Source organism: Panthera pardus, unplaced genomic scaffold, assembly GCF_024362965.1.
Source record: "Panthera pardus isolate Hobbes unplaced genomic scaffold, ASM2436296v1 HiC_scaffold_7, whole genome shotgun sequence".
Lineage (NCBI taxonomy): Eukaryota > Metazoa > Chordata > Mammalia > Carnivora > Felidae > Panthera > Panthera pardus.
Genome location: NW_026527002.1, coordinates 81,855,893 through 81,865,624, shown reverse-complemented (window position 1 = coordinate 81,865,624; position 9,732 = coordinate 81,855,893). Strand labels below are relative to the sequence as shown.

Here is a 9,732-nt window from a genome sequence, read left to right as displayed (position 1 = left end):
CACGGCTCCAGGCCGGCGCCGAACCCCCTGTGGTCGGCTCGCTGGACTCCGGCTGGCGGCGTGGCCTCTTCTGAGAGCGGAGGCTTGCTGCAGGAGCGTCTTACCCCGACCGGAGCTGGACGCCCGGGGCGCGGGCTCTAGTCCGGATAGGCTGGGCCTCAGCCCGGGCGGACTCCTTGGGGCGGGGCCTTAGGCAGGGCTACGGCCTGGGAGGGCGCCTCACATGGGATGGGGCTCGCGAGTGGGGTCTCTGCCCAGGGCGACCCCTCGGGTGGGGCGGGGCCAAAGGGCGCGGCCTTACCTGGGGGTGGGCGGGGCCTGGGGCTTGCGGCCTCAGATGGGGCGTGGCCGTAGCGGGGCGGGGGGGGTGGGGAGGCCGGAGGCGGGACCTTCACCTTCATGGGGCCTGGGGTGTGGCCCGGGGCGTGGCCTTGTCCGGTGGTGGGCGGGGCCAGCGCGGGCTCTGCCCTCCGCCAGGAATCTCCATTAGGGCTCCGGCCCCAGGAGGCGGCTCCGGAGGGGCGGGCGGGTTCCACCCCCGGCTGGCCGCGCGCCCGCGCCTCCCAATTCCCGGAGCAGGGCGCGGGCTCCCGGCGGCAGTCGGCGGCTCCGCTCCCGCCTGGGCGTCTGGGCTCTGGGCCAGGGCGGGCTGGGAGCGGCGGCGGCGGCGGCTCGGGGCCGCGGATCCCACGGAGGGCGGCGGCCTGGGCCAGCCAAGCCATGGCGGCTCCGGAGCCGGCGCCGAGGCGGGGCCGGGAGCGGGAGCGGGAGCGGGAGGATGAGAGCGAGGACGAGAGCGACATCCTGGAGGAGAGCCCTTGCGGCCGCTGGCAGAAGCGGCGGGAGCAGGTGGGCACGGCGGAGCGGGGAGGGGGGAGCGGGGGGGGGGTAGGGTGGTCATCCCCCACCTCCGGCGGAGGGCCCGGGAGGCCACGGCGGGGCCGTGGGACCGCTGGGCAAGCCGGGAGGCCAGAAACCTCTCCGCGGCTTCGCGCAGACAGCCCCCTAATTGGGCGGCCCTTGCACCCGTCTGGTCTGGTCCCCACGCCCTGGTGACGACCCTCCCAATTTCCTAAAGTCCAGCCTCCTCCCAGGACCACTTCCCCGTGCCTCTGTGACCAGACCAGCCGCCCCCCACCCCCCGCCCCCAACACCATCCTGAATCCCCCGAACCTCGCTCCGAATCTCTTCGGCCCAGCCCCTGGATACCACCACTTAGCCGGTAGAGCCCAACCCAACCCGCCTCCAGTCCCGCGGCTTCCCCTAGAGGGGGTCAGAGCCAGCACCCCAAGCTAGCTTCCCCCTCCAAGGGTGTGGGCGGAGACCAAGCCCCCACTCCGTCTCCTGACACAGATCAGCACACTCATACGCCCTTCCCCCACTGCCAGGTGAACCAGGGGAACATGCCAGGGGTCCAGAGCACCTTCCTGGCCATGGACACTGAGGAGGGGGTGGAGGTGGTGTGGAATGAGTTGCACTTCGGGGACAGGAAGGCTTTCGCAACCCATGAGGTGAGGCTTGCCCACCCCTCGAGCGACTGCGGCCCCCCCACCCCCACCACCCCGTGACCGCACCCCCCTTCCCAGGAGAAGATCCAGACCATGTTTGAGCAGCTGGCGCTGGTAGACCACCCCAACATTGTCAAGCTGCACAAACACTGGCTGGATGCCTCGGAAGCCCGGGCACGGGTGAGCCACGGTCACGGGCACACCACGGGCACACCACGGGGTGGGATGTGGCCACAGGCCGGGTGGGGGTGGGGCGGTGGCAGCCATCCACCCGCAGTTGGCGGAGCCTGCCCGCCCCACAGGTCATCTTCATCACCGAGTACGTGTCGTCAGGCAGCCTCAAGCAATTCCTCAAGAAGACCAAGAAAAACCACAAAGCCATGAACGCCCGGGTATGGGGAGTGGGACAGGGCTGCGCTGGGGAGGTGGGTGAGGGGCAGCTCCGGGGACCTAAACGGGCCGGGGCCAGGGCAGGGATGCGAGGTGAGGGTGCAGGGTGGGCACCGAAGGCCCAGCTGCCTCTCCCGCACCGGTCGGACAGAGTCCATCCGCCACCAGGCCTGGAAGCGCTGGTGCACACAGATCCTGTCGGCGCTCAGGTGAGGGTCTGGGCTCACCCCGCCACACGCCTACGGCCCCCGGTAACCCCTGACCTGACCGCACGTGCTCTCCTTTCCCCCTGCAGCTTTCTACACGCCTGCAACCCCCCCATCATCCACGGGAACCTGACCAGCGATACCATCTTCATACAACACAATGGCCTCATCAAGATTGGCTCTGGTGCTGGCGGGGCTGGGGGGGGGGGGGCTGCAGGGGGAGGAGGGGGCTGCCGGAAGCCGTGGGCAGAAGACACGCGGCGCCCCACCACACTGACGCCTGCTCTTTCTCCCTGCGGTGGCGGGTGCAGTGTGGCACCGCATCTTCTCCAATGGTGCGTGGGGGCCCTGGGGGGATGGAGGGCATGGAGAGGCCAGCCTGCTCATCTTCGCCTGTCTCCACAGCGCTCCCAGATGATCTCCGGAGCCCTATCCGTGTGGAGCGTGAGGAACCACGGAACCTGCACTTCTTCCCACCAGAGTATGGCGGTGAGTCCAGAATCCAGGCGCCCCGGCCGTGCCCCGCGAACACCGCGTGTGCCGCACCCAGCCTGACTTGCTCCCCCACTTTCAGAGGTGGCTGATGGCACTGCCGTGGACATCTTCTCCTTTGGGATGTGTGCACTGGAGGTACCAGCCCGGTGGCCTTGTGGCCTCCCAGCTAGCTCACCCTGCCTCTTACCTGTGCTGTCTCTTTTCCACGCCTGACCTGGCCCTGCCTCCCAGATGGCTGTGCTGGAGATCCAAGCCAATGGAGACACCCGGGTCACAGAGGAGGCCATCACTCGCGCCAGGCACTCACTCAGCGACCCCAACATGCGGGTAAGCACCTTGCCTTGCCCCTCCCGGCTGACTCTCAGTGCTCCGGGTAGGGCCAGGAAGGTGCTTCGAGCAGGCCTGGAGGTGCAGCGGGCCGGTGCCGCTGAGGGGTATGCCAGCCCCGGTGCCCAAAGGCCTGCCCGCAGGAGGCCCTTACCCACCGCCCTAAGGCTCTGAGGCGCATTCTAAGGAAGGGGAGACCAGAGGGATGCTCCTCGTGTGAGCACCATCGTTGTGCCTGTCTTGGAGATGAGAAAGAGGCTCAGAGAGGCCAAGTACTTTGCCCAAGGCTTTGGGAGAAGTGGCAGACCCAGTGTTCTACCCCGCATCCCTGCCTTTAGGCCTCCAGGAAACAAGGTAGAGGCAATGTGGCTCCAGCTTATGTGGGGGGGCGGGGTAGGGGAGAAGGGGAGTAGGGAGCTGTAGGGGGATGTAGTTGTAGCCACAATCTCTCTAGAGATTGTGCTTGACCACATGGCTTCTGGGGTCAGAAGTGATAGGGCCTTGGGGAGCCTGGGTGGCTCAGTCGGCTAAGCATCTGACTCTTGGTTTTGGCTCACGTCGTGATCTCACAGTCTGTGAGATCAAGCCCAAGTCAGGCTCCTCACTGAGTGTGGAGCCTGCTTGAGATTCTCTCTCTCTCTGTGCCTCCCCTGCTCACACACACGTGTGTGTGTGTGTGTGTGTGTGTGTTCTCTATCTTTCTTAAATTAAGTAAATAAACTTAAAAAAAAAAAAAAGGAGTGATGGGACTAGATGAGGCTGGTGAGAAGTAGGCCCGGAATAGATATGAGAGGCGACAGAGGACATGTGTGCAGTAGGGTAGAGAGCTGTGAAGGTCATCTTAGGAGTCGGGCCTGAACGGACGCAATCAAAAGAGGGGCAGTCTGTGGGTAGGGGGGTTTATGCTAGGCTACACTGACCTGCGAGAGCCTGGAGGACGGGACCCTTGGGGTCTGGGGACTTCAGGGGCCTCCTCTCCTCACCCTGTGGAGCTACGGCACCGAGGCTCCACCCACCGCGGCCTTTCCCCTCCACGTCCCCAGGAGTTCATCCTCTCCTGCCTGGCCCGGGACCCCAGCCGGCGGCCCTCAGCCCACAACCTCCTCTTCCACCGCGTGCTCTTCGAAGTGCACTCCCTGAAGCTCCTGGCCGCTCACTGCTTCCTCCAGCACCAATGTGAGGGGCAGGCAGGCTGGGGGTGCACCAAAGGCCTGGCCGGGGTGGGGGGTGGGGGGCGGGACACGAGAAGGGCCCTGGCAGGACCTGTGGCTCGGGGTGCGCTGCCCTGACTGCTCCTGCGGCCTGCAGACCTCATGCCTGAGAACGTGGTGGAGGAAAAGACCAAGGCGGTGGACCTGAATGCAGTCCTGGCGGAGCTTCCCCGGCCGCCCCGGCCCCCACTGCAGTGGCGGTGCGTGCCTGTTGCCCAGAGGCCTCCGCTCTCGGCCAGCCCCTCCCCCAGTCCTGTCCCCACCCCCCCCCCAACCCCCCAGCGGAGCGGACTGGCTGCCCTCATGTGGTTGTCCCCCCCATGCCAGGTACTCAGAGGTCTCCTACCTGGAGCTCGACAAATTCCTGGAGGATGTCAGGTGAGAGCTGTCTTAAGTTTGGGGATCCGGAGGCTACCAGGCCTGGGCCCCCAGCCACCCCAGTGTATCCCCAGGAATGGGATCTACCCGCTGATGAACTTTGCCGCTGCTCGACCCCTGGGGCTTCCCCGAGTGCTGGCCCCACCGCCTGAGGAGACCCAGAAGGCCAAGACCCCGACACCGGAACCTTTTGACTCAGAGACCAGAAAGGTGAGCCCCTGCTCCTGCTGCATGGTGCCCATCCTCAGGCCTGTCCACAGCCCACAGGGGTCCCTTTTCAGGCGCTTTGAGCGGCCCCCCCCCCACCGCTCAGCTCTCTTCCCGGCTGCCAGAGACCAGGTCCCAGCTGACCCTTTTGTTGGGGGTAGGAGACAAGCCAGGATACCCCCTTTTCAGAGGCTCCTTGCCCCCTGAAGTCCCCTCCCCTTGCTCCCTGCCTCCCCCCCACACCTACCCCCTGCCTGCCAGCCCCCCATCCCTGCCCCATCCTTGCTGTGTTCCAAGCAGCCTCCATCTGGGAATCTCATCCACCCCTAGGCATCTCTGCTTCCCTGCCCTTGGCTTGCTAAGCCCCTCCCCCCCCACTTCCCTCCACAGTGCAGCCAGGATTCATGTGCTAACGTCCAAAGCGGCCCACAGAGATGGTGGGGGGTCCTCAGCATGACTCCCAGGTGCTCTGAGGCCTGGCCCTGCTGGCGCCCCCTGCGTCTGCTCCTTCATGTTCCTCCTGACCCCTCTCCTCCACTGCTGTCCCAGCTGGCTCCTTATTGAGGTGTTCTCTCCACCTGTGAAAACTCTGTTTCTCCCTCATTGCCCAGACTCGGTGTCTACTCTTCTGGAAGTTTTCCTTAACTTGCCAGACCACTCATGTGATGTGATGTGACGTGAGATGTGCTTTCTAGGCTCTCCTTAGGGATTTACCCCCGTTTCCAGTCCTTACTCTTCCTTCTGGGCCCCCTAAGGTGGCATCTGCCCTTGTACTCGGTGCTGAGGTCAAGCCTCTGAGGGTGACCTTGATCCGCCCCTATCCCCAGGTGATCCAGATGCAATGCAACCTGGAGAGAAGTGAGGACAAGGCCCGCTGGCATGTGAGCAGGGCCGGCGCTGGGACCCGCAGAGGTACAGGGTAAGGGAAGTGGGGGATGGGGTGGACTCTAGGAGCCAACCGCGCCCTCCTGCCTCCCCAGCTCACTCTGCTGCTGGTGCTGGAGGACCGGCTGCACCGGCAGCTCACTTACGACCTGCTCCCAAGTAAGCCGGGCGGGCGGGGCCCTGGGCAGGGATGAGTGCGGGTGTGGGCACAGGCGGTGGCCTCACGCCTCTGCCCTGCCCCTGCCTATGTCCCTGCCTCAGCGGACAGTGCCCAGGACCTTGCTGCCGAGCTGGTACACTACGGCTTCGTTCACGAGGTGTGTGGCCAGCCCGGCCAGCTGGGAGGGGGGCACAGCAGAGTCTGCACCCCTCTGTCACCCCACGCCTTCCTCCCACCCTGCAGGATGACCGGACCAAGCTGGCTGCCTTCCTGGAAAGCACCTTCCTCAAGTACCTTGGAGCTCAGCCGTGACCTCCCAACCCCAGCCCCTAGGGACCAGCCCTGGCAGCCCGCATGGGGATGCTCAGCATTGGCCCAGGGTTCAGAGGACCAGGGGCTGTCCTCTGCTTACATGCTGGGGGCTGATGACCAAACACCTGCCTTCTACAGCTTCCAAGGAGGCCCTGGAGTGGGGTGGGGAAGGTGGTGGCTTTGGAGCTACAGGGGGACGATCAGGGGGTGAAGGAGCCTAGGTTGGGGGTCAGGGGAGTCATTAGGTCCCACATGTCCTTAGGATCAGGATCCCCCCCCACCTAGCCAGCTTCCACAACTCAGAATCCCTTCCCGTGTCCGCCATTTCCTGGCCAGAGCTCTCCCCCCACCCCAGGATATCCGGCCAGTGATTGTACCTTCAGCATGGGGGAGGCTGCCCCTCAGGGAAGCCCAGTGCTGAGGGTGGGGGACCCGTGTTCTGGACAGATGTCTGGCCAGGGAAATGCTCCACCCCCTGTTGGAACCACAGACCCACGTGAGGAACCCCCACATTAAGCCAGTGGCACCACACCTGCAGACGTCAGGCACAGTGCTGGGCACAGGACAGGGCCACAACCTGGCAGGAGAAGCAGTTGACAGAGAAGTTTCCAGGAGCCCAAGTTCATAGTTTGATGTGGCCTCTGCACAGCCCTCCAACCGCTGCCCAGTGCAGACCCACCATGGAGCCCCCTTCAGACTTTCCACTGCTCTGAGACAGGGATCTGCCAGCCCTCTGCAGATACTCTCTGGTCCCTGCACACCCCTCCAAAGGGCTCTTTTCTCTTCCATTCCCTGGCCTGGACGGGTTGGGCTCGGGCAGATACCCGCTCTTCACTGTGCCTCCTCTCAAACCCATTACCCCCTTTGTTACCTCCCTCACCTCTTCCCATGGCGGCTGCCTCCCAGGTCCTGAGACTGTCAGCTCCTGATTCCCCGTCTCTCCCCTTCAACTCCTTCCCACCCCTCATTGCCCTGGCCTCATTTCTCCCAGACTGCCTCCCCTCCATCTTCAAATTGAGTTTAACATTCTTAAACATTTTAAATCGCATGTATACATTTAGTGCGTTCAGATTCCTTTTTAAGTATTTCTAGTATCAAATCAGGAAAGCCCACGGTTGCATTAGTTCTCTGTCGCTGCTATAAGAATTTACCACAAACTTAGTGGCTTAAAATACCACAAATTTATTATAGTTCTGCAAGTCAAAAGTCTGGTACAGGTCTCACCAGACTAAACTCAAGCTGTTAGCAAGGCTATGTTCCTTTCTGGAAGTTCTAGGGGAGCCTAGAGCCATTTCCTAGGTTTCCATTTTCTGTTCCTTCAGCTTGGGTCTGCAGGTGTCAGGCATGGTGCAAGCTGTGGGCACTGGGCAGGAATTCATTTCCTTGCAATGGTAGGGCCAAGGTCCCCATTTTCTTGCCCTGAAAGAAACTGAAGGTCATTGTCAGCTTCCACAGGCACCACATTCCTTGGCTCACGTACCCATCTTCCATCTCCAAAGCCAGCAACAACTAGTTAAGTCTTTCTCATGAACCGTCTGTCTGGTTTTTTGCAGCCAGGAAAGCCTCATGTAATTAGGTTGGGTCTACCTGGATAATCCAGAATAATCTCCCTACCGCAAGGTTCCTTAATCATACCTACAAAATCCTTTTTGCCATATAAAGTAACATTCACAGGTTCTGGGGTTACAGCACGGACATCTTGGAGGGAAGGTGTCCTTTCTCCACCTACCACATTGCCCTAACCAAAAACCAAACCAAAACCAAGTTACCAAGGTGTCTCAAATAGATTAAATGTACAAACATGGTGAATCTCAAGTTGTCTTAAACACCCCAATACTCTACAAAGTTATCCAAATTCTTACATCTTCCAACTTAAATAACAAATCTAAAATAACTTACACGTCCAGTTGGAAATCCTAATGCTATCACCTTAAAATAATTTGAGTGTCAAATGCATAACAGATTGTACCCGTGATTTTTTTTTTAATTTTTTTTGTAGCGTTTATTCATTTTTGAGACAGAGAGAGACAGAGCATGAATGGGGGAAGGTCAGAGAGAGGGAGAGGGAGACACAGAATCTGAAACAGGCTCCAGGCTCTGAGCTGTCAGCACAGAGCCCGATGCGGGGCTCAAACTCACGGACCGCGAGATCGTGACCTGAGCCGAGGTCGGATGCCCAACTGACTGAGCCACCCAGGCGCCCCACATTGTACCCGTGATTAAACTGAACGCAAAAATATCAATACGATCATGGCTCCATTTAATCATGCTTATGTTGAGGTTTTCATTTCAACTTTTATCTTTTCAAAGTTATATACATATCGTTTTAAAAGTGGAATGCATTTTTTTTTTTAACCAACAATAAATAACCAATGCAGCCTCCAACTCTGTTTCCAAATTTAACTCTTAGCTATTTCTTCTGGCGTGTAAAACCCATCTTCCACAAAACGACACATGCTTTTACTGCTTTTTATTGGGTTTTCTACATTAAGGTCTTCCCCGGCTGGTGTCCTGGGAGAAGAGCAGGATCACTAGCCTCGGTTTCCTGACCCAGCATCATCCCAGTGTGGTGGGTATTATTACAGCTTCATTACTGCAGGTCTCAGCAGAGAACAAGGTGTCCTAGGGTTATATTTGCTTTCTTGCACAACTTTTTGTTTTGCCTGGAGTTAATAATTGCCTTATTTTTTGGTTTGCTTAGTTTTCTATACATGTCTCATGAATTCATTCTTAGATTCTCCTACTGAAGTGTGAACCTCTCAATACTTGAGATTCATTGCATAACTGACTTCTCAGTTTCATCTTTTCCCAGAGCCCCCACTGTGCCAGCTCTCTGCCTGCCCCAGGCTGCTTGTTCTTGGGCCTGTGACCCAGCTGTCAGCATGAGTTAGTTGTTCCTTCACCAGCATCCTGGAGCACCTCCTTTCTCTTTTGGATCCTTAGCTCTCATCTTCCTTCCTTCACCCTCTGTTTGAGGAGGAACATCCTCCAAGTTTCCTGAGAGAGGGTACATGGGAAGTTATGGAGTCTGCCTATTTGTCCCTAGCCTACTCTTACATCTGCTTGTTAGTGTAGCTAGGCACAAAAGTTTGCCTAAGTTGAAAATTATTTCTCCCAAGGATTTTGAGAGTATCATGTGATTTTCTTCTAGTCCCAAGAATTCTCATGCCTTTCTGAATTCTGACCCCTTGTGATTTCTGTCTCTCTCACTTCCTCTTCCTCTCTCTCCCTCCCTTTGAAAATTCTCAATGATAGTTCTTCATTTAAAACTTCTCTTTTATCTGTTGTCCAGAGATCCCAATCCTTCGGTTCTAGGAATTTTTTTTTTTTTTTGGTTGACTTTCCCCTTATTTTGAGGAATTTTTATTATTTAGATGTTGAGCTTTGAGAGGCACAATACACGGTAGTTAAGGGCATAGGCTGTGAGGCCATTCCGCTTCCTGAGGTATGATAGCATGCCCCTACTTTCTTGTCTGTAAAAATGGGATAATAACAGTACCCACTCCATGGGATCATTGTAAAGATCACACAGGTAATGTTTGTAAAGTAACGAGAACAGTGCCCAGAACACAAGCACTCTGAATGCCTTTTATACGTCAATGTCAAATGTCACAGGGGAAGCTGCCACCAGACAGTGGTGCTTGTGCCTCCCA

At 58.7% G+C, this 9,732-nt stretch overlaps 1 protein-coding gene across 4 annotated transcripts; it reads left to right on the top strand.

Moving 5' to 3' along the window:
- Window positions 1-503: 503 nt before the first annotated feature.
- NRBP2 (nuclear receptor binding protein 2) lies at window positions 504-7,883 on the top strand. Of its 4 annotated transcripts, none has more exons than XM_053896335.1 (18): window positions 507-849; window positions 1,389-1,511; window positions 1,587-1,688; window positions 1,811-1,900; window positions 2,067-2,107; window positions 2,194-2,288; window positions 2,416-2,439; window positions 2,510-2,593; window positions 2,679-2,734; window positions 2,831-2,926; window positions 3,970-4,102; window positions 4,235-4,337; window positions 4,465-4,515; window positions 4,590-4,725; window positions 5,550-5,603; window positions 5,703-5,766; window positions 5,869-5,924; window positions 6,011-7,883. In XM_053896335.1, exons 1-18 carry the CDS (start codon window positions 721-723, stop codon window positions 6,077-6,079), a joined length of 1,506 nt encoding a protein of 501 aa, XP_053752310.1. In that variant the 5' UTR covers window positions 507-720; the 3' UTR covers window positions 6,080-7,883. The 4 variants fall into 4 exon arrangements, with proteins under 4 accessions (XP_053752311.1, XP_053752312.1, XP_053752310.1 ...); XM_053896338.1 differs by having other exon boundaries at window positions 748-849; window positions 1,354-1,511; XM_053896336.1 differs by lacking the exon at window positions 1,587-1,688 and having other exon boundaries at window positions 504-849.
- The last annotated feature ends 1,849 nt before the right edge of the window (window positions 7,884-9,732 follow it).

Excerpts from the sequence above, each read along its gene's own strand:
- NRBP2 (XM_053896335.1), top strand. The coding sequence starts at position 721 with ATGGCGGCTCCGGAGCCGGCGCCGAGGCGGGGCCGGGAGCGGGAGCGG. Across the intron at positions 2,289-2,415 it reads CCTCATCAAGATTGGCTCTG|TGTGGCACCGCATCTTCTCC; the intron begins GTGCTGGCGGGG and ends TGGCGGGTGCAG. Across the intron at positions 2,440-2,509 it reads GCACCGCATCTTCTCCAATG|CGCTCCCAGATGATCTCCGG; the intron begins GTGCGTGGGGGC and ends CTGTCTCCACAG.